The sequence below is a fragment of the Lissotriton helveticus genome, chromosome 12, assembly GCF_964261635.1.
Source record: "Lissotriton helveticus chromosome 12, aLisHel1.1, whole genome shotgun sequence".
In the NCBI taxonomy this organism is placed as follows: domain Eukaryota; kingdom Metazoa; phylum Chordata; class Amphibia; order Caudata; family Salamandridae; genus Lissotriton; species Lissotriton helveticus.
Genome location: NC_136073.1, coordinates 675,434,940 through 675,453,220, shown reverse-complemented (window position 1 = coordinate 675,453,220; position 18,281 = coordinate 675,434,940). Strand labels below are relative to the sequence as shown.

Genomic DNA, 18,281 nt, shown 5'->3' with positions numbered 1-18,281 from the left:
CACTCGTGGGGAAATGCAAGCAGGGTGCAGGTCACTCGTGGGGAAATTCAAGCAGGACCACGGCTGGAGTCAATTTTGTAGAGCAGCTTCACGGCCGGGAGGTACCCAGTGCATCCAACAACTCCGAATGGTGGGAGTAACGGGTAACAGAAGACCCATGGTTTGACTTCTTGTGCTTTTAGTGGTATATCTTTGACTTACTGAAACCTTGATTTTATGCACTTGTCCAAGTGGCATTGAGAGCATGTCTGTGCTTTCGACCTCATCCTCCAATCCTTCGACCTCATCCTCCAACTCTTTCGACCTCATCCTCCAACTCTTTCGACCTCATCCTCCAAATTCCTTCGACATCCTCCAAATTCCTTCGACCTCATATTCCAATGGAGTTTGGTGATGGCTAACTTGACTTTGTGGTCGGAAATGGCCTTGCAATTCATTTTCCTACAGCAAGAACATGACTCAGAGTCATGTGAGGTGCCGAGAGGCAGGCGACGTGGGTGTCTATCACTGACATATGTTGGTGGCAGTTAAGACTAGGCTTGAGACCTGTTGTTGTAGGGCCCATATCTGCACACTTGTAAACATTTGAGCTTTTCCTGGGGGGAAAAAGGGCTGTCAAAAGAGCACCTCTAGCTCCGTATTGGAAGTCGCAGAAAGAAAGTGTTGTCAGCTCCTCGAAATGGCGTATACATAGAGACCCCAATGTCACATTTGAGGCGGGATGGAATCGACTTAGAGCCAGATGATTACACCAACTGACGCACATTTTTTCAATTTCCAGATCCCGTCTGCCACCTGGGGAAATTCACAAGATAAGGAATTCACAAGGTGAGGACTCTGTGGTTAAAAGTCCATCAGAAAATATGTGCTCACAAATTACTAAGTAAGCAGAAAGGGGATGGTAGTGAAGAGCTTCTAGACTTCAGTGCAATGACTGATCAAGAGAGTAGTCCCAAGGGCAATATATATGCCTTAAATAGGGCATCTTCCTTTGGCATCTTGAACATCCCCCTGGATTCTACAGGACTGTCTTGGTAAAAAAAAACACGTTTCCATGTGTCCATTCTCAAAAAGGAATCTTAGCTGCAATGCTAAATAGGATCTAAATCAACCTGGTACTCCCAACGTGTACTCCCCTTAGCATGCTCCACATTTTTAACGATAATCTGGCAGAGTTGGAAGTTCTCCTGGTAGTGGGTCGAGACATTTACTGATTCACATGATTAACTGCAGACACAGAGGCAGATTAAATCAAAGTGTACAGCAAAGAAACAAACCCATAATGCTGGGACTTAAGATTTTTCTCCACCACATCACCAACAGTGTATGATCAGGTTTTTCCTTGGTCCAGTCTTTCTGTCTGCCCAGTGCTCCTTCAAAATACACTCTTCCATGGAGTCTGGTATTTGACTAATTTCTCCAATGGTATCAGGACTCTATTTTACTGTACAACTTCATCTTTGAAACTTTGTATTAACAGGAACACGTTCTTATTTAGATTTTTTCTGCAATTGTTTTTATGTGCGAGGTATGACAGGCCTTACTATTCCTCTCACCGTAACCGAAGAGTGATGTAACAACATGATTTTGAATTACAAGCTCAGGTTTTACTATTCAAAAATCACCACTGTAATCTCGTTTATCAAGGTGATTATGATCTTCATCAAGTCTATGCAACATTATTTGGTAAGGAATCACAAGTTTGGAGTGCAATGACAAACAAACATGTTTAAAATACAAAGGCCAATAGGCCTGTAGAGGTGTAATTCTAGAAACATTTAAGATACCTTAGATCTCAAACCTCAATGACCAAAAAAGAAGAATGACCAGCAATATTATGAAATTAGTCAAGATTTTACAAGGTTCTGTCGTTCATGAACCGATTCAGACCTTAAAATGTTTCAGGTATTTTCCACTGACTTGCATGCAGAAACAGAGGGGAATAATGCTATCAAAATACTAGGCGGATAGGACTGTCTTCTCCGAACCTTGGAGGTTGTAGAATTGAATCACAGCTTACCCGTACTAACATCAGGAGGCTATGAGCTCTCTCCCAAAAAGCAAAGCTCTGGGACCACATGGCTCACAGACATAATTGCATGCCACTCTTTCAAAGGTCGTGGTGCTGTGCTTTCTACAGGTTACGAGGCCAATAACTGTCCGATCGCTCTTACCATTCCAGGACAGGACAATTTGTCTTGTCTACTTTTAAAGAAAGACAAGCCTCATTCGGAGAAAAAGTCTTACCAACCCCTTTCCAAGATTTATGCAAGGCTGATGATAATGTGCTTGATGGGCTTGGCACGCCACAGCAACATGGCTTTGCCAAGGAAAAATGCCTCTTCACATACCAGGCTTCGAAGCACAGAAGCGCTCTGGCTGAGGTAAGCCAGGAACAAATGTCAATTGTTCCATTAGATGTGAAAAAGGCATCTGTCCATGTCTCTTGGGCATTCTCCTGGAAAAGTCTGTGTTCAATTCACTTTGGTAGTGGTTTAGTTGCATTAGTTCAGTTTTTAAACTAATAACTGCATGCAAACATTAGCCACAGCAGCCTCAACTCTGAATGGCTCCAAATAGAGAGGGAAACATGCATGTCTGCTTGGTCTCCTTCACTTTATGCAACATATATGGAACCGTAAATATTTATTTTGTTGTTTTGAGATTAATCCAATCAAAAGGTAAGAGGTAGCTATGAAACTGCTGTTATATGCAGATAATGGTTTCATATATGTAAAGGCAATCCTGCAATTGACATAGTTACACAAACGTTCAGGCAAATATCAGGACATCCCCTGAATTTGGACATAACAGATTCTGTTGACCAGGGCGCTCAAATTGCAGGATACATTGTGTTGAAAATAGGAACATCACATTCATTTACATATATATTGTATTACAATCAAGATAAATCCATGTAACAGATTAAAGTAGTGGATTAAATGTTTACACTAATCTAATACAATGGTGATTGGTTTGAGCTGCACTCCTTTTCATAGTTTTTAGCATAGATCAGAAACAAACCAAAAAGTTACTGATCTTTGGTAATGATCCTTCTGATGGATACTTTAACTATATGCAGATTCATTTTTTTGTTAATTTTCAATTAATATCAAACATTTGTCAGTACACAAATACTTTCCCAACAATAGTGACTGCATCTAAATACCCTGAACTATTACACATTCTTTAATACCAAGATAGCAAATTTTTTGGCAAGCGCCAGCAGTCCCTCCTGGATGAAAAATCAGTAATTTGTGCCAAAGTGACCCCACCTGCACCATCCTTTCCAGTGCCACCATCTGTGGATGGTGCACACTGCAAGAGGTAGTGCATAAAAACACATACAACATGAAGGATATACAAAACATACAGAAACTATTTTGCATGGAACACGTGACTGTCCTTTCTTGCAAGGTGTGCCATTTGCTGTGATCTGATGCATATCACTAGTCAAAATTATCGGTGAAAATAACCCTGTCAAGGGCATGGCATGCGATGAACGTAGATTTAATTTTGCACGCCATGGGGAGTAGATATTATAGCATGCATATTTATACGTGAGCGAATACCTTGCGTGGTCACAAGTATGCGCAAAATATTCAGCCAGCTGTGGGTATTTACTGGGCTGCAGTAATTACAGTGTGGGACTCATTGGGTCTTGCTGTGAACGAAGAGATAATTATTACGCATATAACAGCCATATCATTTCATAAGCACAAAACTTCCTAAAATTTAAGTGAATACATGGGCTCAGAGTGGTGTTAACTGAGCTAGAGAAAAAGGAGTTAGAAGGTATCTTACATCCACCAAGTTAAAAAGAATCGGATAGATCCTGCAAGGGGGAGCCTCCTGTAGTCACACTGGGGGAACAAAGTGGAGGTAAGGGGGTTGTCGTAATGGAAGCTAGGAGATAGATTTCAGCCTTGCAACGGTTTCGCTTTCGAAATCGGGCATCCCACCGATCAAACCTGTTGTGGTCTTGACAGGATCTCCCGGTGACTGTGCCAGTGAGTGCCGTGTTAACGAACAAGTTACTTACCTTTGGTAAAGATGTATCTGGTAGAGACATAGTCTAGCCACAGATTCCTTAACTTACAATATCCCTAGGTGTCAGATTGGATCGAGAAAATTCTTACGCAGCTGCACCTCTGCGCACCGGGGGGGCAGCGCCACCAGGCTCCGCCCTGACGTTGTCCACGGACATGACGTCAGCGGAGCCATATATGCCCCTCCCGGCGCGCTGACGTCAGTTTTCGTCAGAGAAACCTTTCCGCGTCAGAACGAAGAGCCATGACCAAAATAAAAATTGTGAGAATATGGGAACAGTGAGCAAAAATTATGAAAAATAGAAGAAATCGACAGGTGAGGCAGAGCAGTGCTCTGAAAAGCCACCCCGCAAGAGCGAAGGCTCAATCAAATCAATCAAATGTTGTAGGTATGTCCCTCTCCTAGTACCTTCACGCCCTTCCCTGGTATCTGAACCTTATCCCGTCCCTAAACCAGTACCCTTTGTTCACAGAATCGACAAGCGTGTCGGATTGAACCCCAATACCGGGCCGTATGTCCCCATCGTAGGCATCGGTTGTTACCCGCCATCCGGATATCTTCCGGATCCCGAAAACCCACTCCATCTCTCAGAACCGACCACTGTGTCGCAATTATTGCCCCTCACATGGTTACCGGCTGGTAACCCGCCATCCGGATACTATCCGGATTCGGAAATCGCTCCTAGCAGAGGTATGTACGGCCAATAATGTCCCTGGTTCTTGGCCTTCGGTTTAAGTAGGGCAATCCAGCACGGACTCCCTGTCCTCACCCCGCAGATCCTTCAACTGGGAGGATTCTCCTGACACTAGCCGCCTTGAACCGCCTTATACCATCCTGCATGAGTCCAGGTAAATTTTCAGACCCCCGTGCTCAGTCCCGTAATTGTCACACAGTCCATGAGTCACAACCACAGTGTCTCCACCACTTGCACCAATTTTTTGTCTAATGAACGTCTGTCACATTACACGTCCGCTTCACTCACGCGTGACAGGTAATTCACATTAAGCATGGTATGGATATCCTTTAAGGATGTTCTTATAGGTTGAGGAAAGGATCTAAAACAATTGTTCTTATGATCCTTGTTTCCCCATTTTATTACAGGCTTGCAATTCAGGCAATACAATGTCAGTCCTGATGATGATCCTTTATCTTTAATAGGATAGAAACGCCGTCGACAGTTGATGTAGTTATACACTAGTTCTCCACTGTGTGACCCATTTGTGTTGCACTACATGAGCGCAGCTAGATTAATTTTTGATGTCTGTGTACCTACTAGCGCCTCAAGATTTCCTATAATTGCCCGAGTAATCCCCTTCCCTTGTAAATATTGGTTTGTCTTAAATGTGTTGTTATATGTACTGGATGCAGGATTGTGTCCCACTGTCATTTTATGTGCTTTAAATTCCCTCTATGTTTCTTATTTGATTATTAAACAGGGTCCGGCTGGACACCCTCATTATAGCGCAGATTGTGGCCTATAATTATTCCAAGTCTTTTATAGAAAATTGTCAAGGACCCTTGTTGTCTGATAAAACTATTACCCCTGGTCCTTGCTTACCCAGCGGGTTCCCTTGTTGTTTAAAACAGTATCCACACTGTGGCAGCACGTCCGCGACCGTGTCCCACAGAGAGTGGGTATAACGGCCCAAGAGGCACGCGGTGTTAACTGACCGCAACCCCAAACTCAGGGAGGAGAACATCTTTTTGCCATATTGTTCGAACCTCTTGGATTCCCGATCGAGGGGAGCTGTCGGGAATGCGGTCTGGGAGTTAGAGGCCTGTATGACCAGGCTCTCGGGGGTGGGGTGGGTGGACAGGAAGCAAGGGTCGCCCGGAGCCGGGCGGTTGCGTCTGGCCACGTTCCTATCTACAGGAGGACCTGTAGCGGGCCAGGACCAAGTGCCCAGAAGAACGTCAGACAAGGTCTCATTAAACGGCAACAGAGGCTCCGAAGAGCTTGCTTGCTGTTTAAGGACCTCAGTGAGGAGGTTAGTTCTCACGGCCGCGACGGGGAGCTCAAGGGTTAAGGCCTTGGTTGCCCGTGTCAACACCACATTATAGGCTGCCCCCTCCTCCGTAGCCACGGTAGGAGGGGAGACAAAGCCAGTGTCTGGCGAAGAGATGGATTTAAGGCAACTAGGTTCATACCCGACAGAACCATTGTTTATATTGAAAATATACTGCCCATGTTCTGAGGGATACTGGGTCACCCCGTAAGAGATTTATATACAGGCACATAATGTGGCAGCCTCCTGTTATGGCATCCTAAAGAAGATCCGCAAAGTACTCACACTCCTTTCCTTCCAGGCAAGGAAAATTATGGTTCAGGCACTCATTCTATCACGTCTGGACCATGGGAATGCCCTTTATCTTGGGGCCCCATGCACTTATTTCACTTCCTCGTGAGGACATGGTGTCCGACTGACGACTTGTTCTTTTAGACACTGCATGGACAGCAGGGGAAGAGACTCGAGAACCTGCACACAAATGTGATAATACAGAAGAGCTGGTCTTCCACCTTTTTTGAATACATTATACACACGATAATTAATCTCACCATTATACACAATTTTTCATAAGGCAACCAACATGAACTGTGGATTCTGAGACAAAAAATATGCCTGAAAAACGAGTTATCTCATAGCACCAAGTTTTTTATGGGAGACTTACTTTCTTGCAATTGTTAAAAGTCCATTAAAAGATGACAAGCTTAGTGATGGGAGAATCAAACCCAGACAATTGATCCTAGTTAGAGCTGCCAAATGGCTGACAGAAATGTAAATTACTCAGAGAAGTCAAGGGACAAAATAATCAAAATAGAAGAGAAATTGGGAATAAGCTTAAAAAAATTAGTTTTACCTCTACTTAATGATTTTTCAACACTCTTCATATGGTCTTCCTCTTCATCATCTGTCCAACCCCTGCTGTGCATTGGATGCGAACTCTCTTTCACTTTGAGTGTGTTAGCTGCAGTCAGAGTCCTTTCTTTGGTGGCACTTTTTTCACTTTGTCGTGAGGACATGGTGTCCGATTGGCGACTTGTTTTTCTAGAAACTGCATGGACAGCAGGGGAAGAGACTCTAGAACCTGCGCACAAATGTGATAATATAGAAGAGATGGATTTAAGGCAACTAGGTTCATACCCGACAGAACCATTGTTTATATTGAAAATATACTGCCCATGTTCTGAGGGATACTGGGTCACCCCGTAAGAGATTTATATACAGGCACATAATGTGGCAGCCTCATGTTATGGCATCCTAAAGAAGATCCGCAAAGTACTCACACTCCTTTCCTTCCAGGCAAGGAAAATTATGGTTCAGGCACTCATTCTATCACGTCTGGACCATGGGAATGCCCTTTATCTTGGGGCCCCATGCACTACCCGTACAAAACTCCAGACAGCTCAAAATTGGGCAGCTGGAATCCTTCAGGACATTCCGAAGTGCCAATCTGCAAAACCTGCCCTGAAATCTCTCCACTAGTTACCCATTAGGGAGAGAGTTCATTTGAAGGCTATGTGCATTGTACATAAGTCCTTAGCCAGAAAGGGTCCTCCTATCAATTCTATTGTCCAGCCCTATTGTGCGAACAAACTCCTCCACTCAGACGATCTACATCTTGCTGTACTTCCTAGGATCCGCAAAGCAAGCCAAGTGCTGGTACACCCTTCCTCTTCATTTGCACAAGGAAACCTATTACCTTGCCTTTCGAAAGTTATTAAAAACATGGATCTTCCCCTAGTTCAGATGGTTTTGCTGCCTGCTGCTACCAGCACTAGGATGCCCTCAGGTAGCCATGCGCTTTATAAATGGATTTTTCATTTCATTTCATGACAATTTTTCATTCTGAAAGCCTTGCTAAATGAATTTTGATAAAATAACTCCTCAATAAAAATTCTGCTTCTCAAGTGCACAACACTTAATTTCCTTTCCCCCATATAGCAGAATGTTTTTATGGCAGATTTACTTTCTTGCAATTGTAAAAAGCACAATAATAGATGAGGTTAGTGATGGTAGATTCAAACCCAGACGATTGCTCCTAGTTAGAGCTGCCAAATGGCTGCCAGAAATGAAAATTACTCAGAGAAGTCAAGTGACAAAACAATAAAAGCAAAATTAGGAACAAGCTTCAAAGAAATTACAGTTTTACCTCTACTTAATGATTTTCCAACACTCTTCATGTGGTCTTCCTCTCCATCATCTGTCGAACCACTGCTGTGCATTGGATGTGAAATCTCTTTCCCTTTGAGTGTACTAGCTGAAGTCAGAGTCCTTTCTTTGGTGGCACTTATTTCACTTCCTCGTGAGGACATGGTGTCCGACTGACGACTTGTTCTTTTAGACACTGCATGGACAGCAGGGGAAGAGACTCGAGAACCTGCACACAAATGTGATAATACAGAAGAGCTGGTCTTCCACCTTTTTTGAATACATTATACACACGATAATTAATCTCACCATTATACACAATTTTTCATAAGGCAACCAACATGAACTGTGGATTCTGAGACAAAAAATATGCCTGAAAAACGAGTAATCTCATTGCACCAAGTTTTTTATGGGAGACTTACTTTCTTGCAATTGTTAAAAGTCCATTAAAAGATGACAAGCTTAGTGATGGGAGAATCAAACCCAGACAATTGATCCTAGTTAGAGCTGCCAAATGGCTGACAAATGTAAATTACTCAGAGAAGTCAAGGGACAAAATAATCAAAATAGAAGAGAAATTGGGAATAAGCTTAAAAAAATTAGTTTTACCTCTACTTAATGATTTTTCAACACTCTTCATATGGTCTTCCTCTTCATCATCTGTCCAACCCCTGCTGTGCATTGGATGCGAACTCTCTTTCACTTTGAGTGTGTTAGCTGCAGTCAGAGTCCTTTCTTTGGTGGCACTTTTTTCACTTTGTCGTGAGGACATGGTGTCCGATTGGCGACTTGTTTTTCTAGAAACTGCATGGACAGCAGGGGAAGAGACTCTAGAACCTGCGCACAAATGTGATAATATAGAAGAGATGGTATTAGGTATTTTTTGCATACATTATACACCCAATAATCAATCTCACCTTTACACACAATTTTTCATAAGGCAGCCAACATTAACTGTGGATTCTGAGACAAGAACTACGCCTGCAAAACAAGTAATCTCATAGCATCATGTTTTTTATGGGAGACTTGCATTTTTGCAATTGTTAAAAACACACTAAAAGATAGCAAGGTTAGTGATGGGAGAGTCAAACTCAGACAATTGGTACTAGTTAGAGCTGTAAATGGTTGCCAGAAATGTAAATTACACAAAGACGTCAAGTGACAAAAGAATCTTAGCTAAACGATTGAACCACCCGATTTCCCCTTACTGACCTGTACTATTAAAGATAAAAGTGGGATACATCTTATGTCCAGATTATACTGGGCTGCAGTGTTGATGCTACCTAGCAGGGATGCTGCGGTGAGAGCGGCATGGGAACGTGACCTGGGCCATCCTATAACTGACTCACAGTGGAGTTGCTGTTGCATGCAGATCAGGCGTGTTTCCCCCAACCACGGGCACAAGCTGCTGCATTTTAAATTCCTCTGGAGGGCATATATGTCATCAAACTAAATACATCACATTGATCCAACCCGCTCACACCACTGTCCTGGATGCAGCTCACCAGAAGCAGACTTTACACACATCACATGGACATGTGATAAAATAGCAGGATATTGGAGGGTAATTTTTGGAGAAATTTCTCGTTAGATAGAGAAGGAGATTGAACCCACACCTCTCCCACACCCGTGGGAGAGGTGTGGCGCCGCGGCCAGGGCGACTGACGCTGGAATCTGGGGATCAGGGTTCGATCCCCGGCTCCGGCGGCAGGTTAGCCCAGCACCATGTGACTCTGGGCAATAGCTTGCTTAATCTTCCCGACGGCCCCCAGCGCCTAGAGACCCTTACTGGTGATTGTGCGCTTTACAAATGTGGATTATTATTATTATTATAATGCTTGCGCTCATGGGGTATATGCATGATCTCCCCAAATCTAGGTGGAGATTCGTAGCCATAGTGCTACTTATTGCTAAACGTAAAGTTGCCCTTAACTGGGGCAGCAAACGAGTGCCAACGTTGAAGAAATGGCTGTGCAGCATGGCCTACTGCAACATGAACAGCGACACTTATGCGTCACTACAGCCGCCGGCTGCTAGGCCCCTGTAAATATGGCCATTTCATGCTTACCTACTATCCAAGCAGGGTGCCGGCGATGCTCCATTATCACAGCCTCACATTAATATGGGTACAGGGACAAACAGGAGAACACACTGGCTCTCTGGGCAGCGGTCGGCATCATAGGGCTATTCACTTATGATTTCCATTATGATGATAATTAGTTCTGTTGGAATATCTGATGGCAATGTAGGCCCTGTCAGTTAATCTTGCTGACCTATATGTACAATTACAACATGCTTAACTGTAATTCACTGTGTTGTTGCAGTAATTATCATTGTGAAAATCAAAAAAGAAAGTTTTTTTTTAAAAATGACAAAACAATCAAAACAAAAGCGAAATTAGGAAAAAACTTGATACAAATTAGTTTTACCTCTACTTAATGATTTTCCAACACTCTTCATGTGGTCTTCCTCTCCATCATCTATCAAACCACTGCTGTGCATTGGATGTGAACTCTCTTTCAAATTGAGTGTGCTAGCTGCAGTCAGAGTCCTTTTTTTGATGGCACTTTTTTCACTTCGTCCACAAGACATGATGTCCGATTGACGACTTGTTTTTCTAATAACTGCATGGGCAGCAGGGGAAGAGACTCTAGAACCTGCGTGCAAATGTGATAATATAGAAGAGATGATCTTACACCTTTTTTGCATTCATTATACACCCAATAATTAGTCTCACTATTACACACAATTTTTCATAAGGCAACTAATATTAACTAAGGATTTGGAGACAAACAATACACCTGCAAAACAAGTAATCTCATTGCATCAAGGAAGAACTGTACCTTTCTTTAAACTTCCTTAATATTTTCCATCTCATCCATAACTTTTGAGACAATCTGGTGGACATTGAAATAAGAAAATGTTGTCTTGATGTCCTTCTGAATATTCAATAACCCTCCTAAGCTGACAATATAAGTTGGTGTGGAGAACAACAAATGTATACAATGACCTCAATACATATGATACTGCTACATAGAGACATTCAACAAACAAGTAGAAGTTCTAAACCCAAGAGTAATGCTATATACACTGTGGATGTGATATCAAGCAGCTTAGACAGCAGAGGACAGACATGGTATGTGGTGGAGCCATCATGTTTTGAACCCATAGTTCAGTGGTTCGCAAACTGTGCGCCACCAAGGCCAGCCAGGGGCGCCACTGTCACATTTGCTGAGAAGAATCCATTAGGTCCTAAACTTAGGGGAATCCAAAGTACCGTAGTTCAAAATCCGCCAGTGTCTGTTGATTATATTGATCACTTGGTTAGAGGGTGTGTTTTAAGTGGTTATACAGATGGGTCTTTCCTCTTTTTGCTTTGGTGGTCTTCCCTCCAATAAAGCGTCCTTGTCAATGACTCGAGTTGAGTAACTCCTTTTCACCATAATCCTTAGCTTGTTGTTTGAAATCGTTAAGGTCAATGCAGTTTCTTACTAAACGCAAGAATTGTACAGACGGGAGATTGTCCCTTAGATGTCTGGGGTGGAAGCTGTTATACAATAGGAGGCAGTTCATTGTAGTAGCTTTAATGTGTGTTGTTTCAGTTCTACCTCTTGTGAAAATATGTTGAGGTCCAGGAATATCAGTTTCTTGTTTGTTATGGTGTTGGTGAATTTCAAAAATAGTTTTGGTAGTTCAGCCAAGCTAGAAATTGGTGTGCTGTCTCTTCATTGCTGTTCTTTACGACCAGGACGTCCTCAATGTAGCGTTTCCATAAACGGATGTAGGACAGAAAAGGGTTACCAGGACTTAGAATCTTGTGTTTCTCTAACTGGTGTACGTATAGTCCCACTAAACTTGGGGCGAATGTGCTCCACAAGCTGGTCCCATGTTTCTGGAGGTAAATAGTGTCTTTAAAAAAAAACATTATTAGCTCAGGCCCAGTTACAGCAACCCAACACAATGTCTGGTGGGGTTTGATGTTCCCATTCGATTTCAAACAGTACATCCTCAATGATGTGTAATGTTTCAACATGTGAGAGGCTGGTGTACAAGCTTTCCATGTCCAAGCCCATCAGAAATTCAGTTTCTGGTTCAAAAGGTCTGTCTTGGAGAAATCTGAGGACATCTTTAGTGTCCTTCAGGTAGGTATCTGTCTTCTGGATTATAGGTCGCAAAAACGCATCAGCAAATTTTGACAGCCGTTTTCAGGATGGACCCTATGCCTGATACAATTAGTCATCCAGGTGGGTGGGTGAGGTTCTTGCGAATCTTTAGTATTGTGTAAAAGTACGATGTCACTGGAAATATGTTTAATAGGAAGTCTCGTTTTTGTGAGTTCGAGATGTGAGCAAGTGCTCCTTCAATCATGCTTGTGATATGTACTCGTAGGGCTTCTGTCGGGTCTTCTCTCAAAGGCTCATAATTTCTATCATCATGTAGGAGTCTCATACACTCTTGGTGGTATGCTTCTGCTGACTGGATAACTATAGGTCCGCCTTTGTCAGCAGGTTTTACGACTAAGTCTCTGTTGTTAGCCGATTCCTTTGTAGTATTGTGGAACACTCGGGTGACTTCTGGATTGATTTCCTCTAAATCCTTCAGCACTGCCTTCTCGAACGCCATAAACTCCACTGGTAGGGTAGCATTAGGAGGGGTGAAAGTTGACTTTAGCCGTAACCCTGTGTCGTCTTGTACAGAGGTATTTGGTTCCTTGTTGGCGAAATATGCCCTCAGTTTCAATTTCCTGATGAATTCGTTAACTTCTGTGCATAGTTTGAACTTGTCCATCTTCTCCGTGGGTAAGAAGGCTAATCCTTTTTCCAGGATTTCCATCTATGCGTGAGATAGGACGTGGTCCCTCAGGTTTACCCTAGACTACTTGTTTGCTGGTTGTAGCCTGGTTGTTGATTTCAACTCCGGTTTGTTCCTTGTCTGCTGCCCAACGTACTTGGCTCCTCCACCGAGAGCACCCCTCCTGGGACCCTGGCATGATCCTAAAAAAGGATTCTATGTGTAGTATTGATAATCATGGTGAATCGTGTTCCAATGGTTGAAAGGTACAGATCGGCCTTGTACTACTGGCGGGCCACAGAAAAAAGATACAGGGTACATTTGAGGTCCTTGGTTGGGACCCCATCCTCTTGTCCCGTGGAAGTCTTCTGCCTTGGTAGCTTACTCCACTATTTTTGCTGGAGTCAGAACTGTTTGAGCCTGTGTCCGATGGGTCACTGATGGTGTTGAAGTCCTGATATCCGCCAGATGGAACATAATCATATCGAATGTAGGGGTACACTCTTTCATTGCTGAACCTGCTAGTGTCTTTCTTCAATTTTGTAAATTTAAACTGCTTCAGAGTCACTTCAAAATTGTTCATCATTTGATTTAGTTCTTCTAATCTCTTCTTCGGGGAGCTAACGGACTGGTAGCTTTTCAGACGTACTTCTATTGTCTGTATTTCAGTTTTCAATTCCTGGGAGATGCGAGTGGCTGTTTTGATTATTAGGAATAGCCAATCCTGTGTACAGTGCCAGGAAATTAGTGACCAATCCTTTTTGAATGTTTTATCATGTTGGAAGATGAATGCTTCATTTCTGACTATGAGACCCTGTGGAACTGCATTAGCCCTAAGATATTCCATCACCATTAATCCATGTAGAGCATTTTTCATCTGGGTTCTCCTTAGTGAAGTCAATTCATCCCAATCAGTGCTGTCTGTGTTTGGTTTAGGGTTGCTCAGGCCTTTGAAGGGGGTGATTGTCGGCAGAATTCTTTCCACTTCTTCATTCGAAAAAGTGAGGCACATGATCTCAGTCTTGAGTGTGAGATCTATTTCTTATTTACAGAAATAAGGAGAAAGAAATTTCCATGGGAGGGCTACCCCTTAAAATTAAAATTCTCCCACAGCTGCGCGCTGTCTCAATTACGAATCAAACAAATGGGGGAGAAAGAGGCCAGGTTCGCTGTGGACTCAGCCTCCTGTCTTACATGACTAACCAAAGAAAGTCCACCCGTACTTCAAAAATAACTATCCTTCCAGTAGTTTTCTTTCTATTTAAGGGAAACAATATGTGTTCTTAAAACAAACCTCACCCACCAAATGTCCCTTGGAGCATTGTTCATCATCGCGTCCTTCCCGCCCTGTTTTTAATTAATTCGTTTTTGACTTCAAAAGAGTCAAGGAGGCATGAACCAGCATAGAGGTAATACACATACAATACAGGAAGTCCTGCCACTAATGGGCGGCCATTTTATTGAGTCAGCGGTCTAGTCACTGCAGGCAGAGTATGCAGGGCGAGGGTGCAGCTTTGATGATGCGGGTAGGACATAGCCAATCCCTTTTGGCAATAAGCATTCCCTGTAAGGTCTAACCAATTTCTCGATCATTTTGAAAACTTCTTGTGCTTTCAGTGTGTGACAACAAGTGCCCATCCCCCCCCACCCCATGCAGAGCTCATGGGGCCATAATTAGGCACTAAGCATTTATGTTAAACCAATACGTAACGTATTTTTTTCCAAATGCACCATTTTTTATTTTTTTTAACAAATTCACCATTTATGTCAATTCAGTCAGAAAAAGTTCAGCTCATCGATGCATGTATATAAGGAGCAGTTCCTTTAGCATATGGAAAATACCTCAGAGTGTGTGATTTGTGTTACGTACAAACAATTTCCTACGCACACAACATATCAATTTAAGTACAAAGTATTATTGGCATGCATCCATTTGGTTTAGTCCTAGAAATTAATATTTCACTTCTTCTTTTCTGAGCAATTTTTTGTCGTTTATTGCTCAAGAGATCTTACACAGGTTTTGCAGCCGCACTGACTTATTTAGATCATTACTAGGAGAGCGAGTTGTGGAGGAACAATATCGCACATTGATATAAGAATGGACAGAGAGAGATAAGGAAGCAGACGAATTATTTGGGAACATGACCACTGAGTCTGGTTCTAATCAAACTTCAACAAGTGGCAACAAGAATAGAAAAGAAGGCTTGAGAGATAAATTCCTTAAACTGGAAAGGTTAAAAAAGACAGAAAATGCCCGATGGTGGGATGCCACCACACTGAAACAATATTTGAGGCTTAAAAGAGTCCCTAGAGGATTGAGAGCACTGATTCTACCAACATACAATGAACTAGATGATGACCTTTTAACAAGATGGGAGGATTCACTAAGCATAAACTCATTCACATTGATGGATATTTTAATTGAATCCTCTGAACTTAAGGTTATCAAATTACAATCAGAAATAGATATTGTAGAATCTGAAATTAAAGAGTTAAATCTAAAAGAAGCCACAGATAAGAATTATGTTATCTTAAAGGACAGGCTGGCGTAAGATCTCTTGAGCAATAAACGACAAAAAATTGCTCAGAAAAGAAGAAGTGAAATATTAATTTCTAGGACTAAACCAAATGGATGCATGCCAATAATACTTTGTACTTAAATTGATATGTTGTGTGCGTAGGAAATTGTTTGTACAAATTCTAGGTTTTGTTTCACAAAACCTTCCAAAGGGTTCAAAGGGTTTCCCTTTTCCTGTGGCACCACCAGCTACATTTTTCCAACCAGACAGTTTGTCAGTAACTTAGCAGAGCGCAAGTATTCTCTGTAAACACAAAACCCATTTATCTTTGCGAATATGATTTGTGTTACGTGTTTTGTAATGTTTTGTTCGTTTTTCTAAAAGGGCAGCACAAAACATACAATCTGTATAAAAGGATTAATAATGCAAAAGTGAAAAAAGTATCACTTTTTGATCCACAAGTTGGTGATGTGTTTCCTCAATATAACATTATTGACAAGTTGACAATGTGATAATATCCTATCTTTCCAGATCATTTTGAAGAAATATACTGAATAGGTATTGTTTTTGCATGACAATATCTCTACTTCCCCTTAATAATAATTGATAAGACCAATTCAGGTCGTTTAGGAGTGGTCAAAGGGATCACTTAGTTTGGTACTGAAGAAAAGCCTTTGGAGATAGGCTTTAAACATGCAGACCAGGAGAGACACACCCATTATAGTGTTTTTCTCCCACCCCCCTTTTTAACAATACCAGCTATAGCAGTGGTTCCCAAACTTTTTCGACCTGCGGCTCCCCTTGACTTATTGGCCTTTGGCAGTGGCTCCCCCTTATGTCATTTTTATTGTATTCGGGTGGGTGGGATATAAGCCCAGCCTCGGCTCACTACCTTATGATCTCTTGGATCAGATATTTAAGTTACCCTAGTAAAGAGCCATATGTAGTTCCTTTTTTTTGAAAGAGCCAAGGAAGGAGATTTCCCAGATGTTTCTGGGTAGGAAATTGTGGAAAAGCAGACTTTTTGCCTTTTGAATCGAGTTCCATCCAGGGAGGGTTAGGGAGTTTATTTTTGATCCTTAGTTACTGTCTGAGTTATATAGCATGAGGAAAGCCCGTGAATACATTTGAAGAAATGGCAAACTATTCTGGTCCTCCATAAAATGGTCTCTTCCTCCCGAGAGCAAATGGACAACAGCATTTTGAGGTCTTTGGAGAGTGTGGACTCATAATGCAGGAAGACTAGCAAATACTTGATTACAGTATCTAGGGGATTTCTCTAGAAGCAGTTAGCACCGATGGTGGCTTCAAGTAGGAGTATAAAACAACCAAGCAATCGGAGCCCGTTCTCGCCGGCGCCGATGTGCGCAAAAAAAGCTGTGGTCCCGCCTAAGTGTGAGGTGTCAGACAGTGAGAAGAGGACTGTCTGGTATAATTTATTTTAAATATTTATAAAGCACATGGTTACCAAGGTACTGTTTTTCTGGCGCTAGGAGATTTAGATAAATTAAGAAAGGAGTTATTTAACATAAATATAACACATACATTTTATCGCTCTGTTGAAAATGTCCTCCATCCGAAGGGTGCACATTAGTGAGAGGGCTCACACCGTGTGTTTAGAAGTGAAAAGGAACACGGAAAACTCTGGAGGGAGAGAGGACACGGGAGTTGTGAGTGCAGAGCGAAGCAGAGTCAATTACACGTACATCTGTAAAACGTATTTCATCTTTAATATTTGGAAACCGCCAAGATTGTGAAGTTAACAAGTGCATAATGGGAGAGGATGCTTTGACGGAGCAGCTCTGTCACAAGGTAGGTGAAGGTATTTCATTTCCTTACACCTTGAAGGACCAGGCAGGGTTTGGGGAGGTTTCAATCACTATATGTGCAGTGTGATGTCCGTGATAAATGTTATTTTGACTGTGGTTAGCAAAACGTCAAGCACTCAAGTTTGTTTCAGTTCCTCATGTAGCCCTTTAGCATTCCCGTTTGAGCGGATGTACCCTGACACCAATCAATGAGGAAAATCTATCAGCATGGAAAACGAGAAGCAGTTCCGTAAAAGTGAAGACTATTTATTACATTGAAGCATGTTACGCACTCGGCCAAACCATGATGCAGACACCGACAGGTGGGGATTCCGTAACTCCCACACATGACACTGCCAAATGGGTTACTCGGGCCTGCAAATAGTTAATTTACAAACTTTGCGCATTAAATCTTATTCAGAACAATGTTCTAATGGCGCACAGGGGAGCCGCGGCGCACACTTTGGGAACCATTGAGCTACAGGATTTAATAAAAGTTAGGTTCCACGTAGCCAGATAGTTTTAACCCACCTTTTCTTGACCCTTCTGCGCTCACATCACTATATAGCCCACATCTTAGAAAGTGCTCTCACGTCTTTGTCGGTTGTAGCACGCAACGTCCCGGAGCGGGAAGAACCCGATGATGAAGCAGGACACCAAGGGACCTTTTGGTCGGTGAGGGATATTTTAGGAAAACTTATTGTTTACCTTAAATAGAAACAAAACTGCTGAAAGGATAGTTATTTTTGCAATACGGGTGGACTAAGTCAATTCTTAGACCTTGCAAGTGCAGTAATGCGCTAAAAAGTATATGGTCTGGGAGTTTGTCAACGGACTCCGCAGCACCATAATGACTTTACTGAAAAGTGTGAAGTTTGGTATCAGTCTTCTCAGTACATTAAATCCATACAGATGCCAGTGGGGGATTTCATAAAAAGGCACTCAGAGGGCATCTCAAAGAT

General features: G+C 42.3%; 1 protein-coding gene across 7 annotated transcripts in view; it reads right to left on the bottom strand.

Annotated features, from left to right (window-relative positions):
* Nucleotides 1–18,281, bottom strand: part of CENPT (centromere protein T) — a 1,192,572-nt gene that overhangs the window by 237,331 nt on the left and 936,960 nt on the right. For 5 of the 7 annotated variants that reach the window (XM_078671348.1, XM_078671349.1, XM_078671347.1 and 2 more), the window contains 4 exons: nucleotides 10,631–10,858; nucleotides 8,811–9,038; nucleotides 8,203–8,430; nucleotides 6,910–7,137 (listed from right to left, as the gene is read on the bottom strand). In XM_078671348.1, the coding sequence (XP_078527474.1) occupies nucleotides 6,910–7,137; nucleotides 8,203–8,430; nucleotides 8,811–9,038; nucleotides 10,631–10,858 (912 nt within the window). Of the gene's footprint in view, nucleotides 1–6,394; nucleotides 6,528–6,909; nucleotides 7,138–8,202; nucleotides 8,431–8,810; nucleotides 9,039–10,630; nucleotides 10,859–18,281 lie in introns of all 7 variants that reach the window. The other 2 variants (XR_013603874.1, XM_078671353.1) reach the window with 2 other exon arrangements.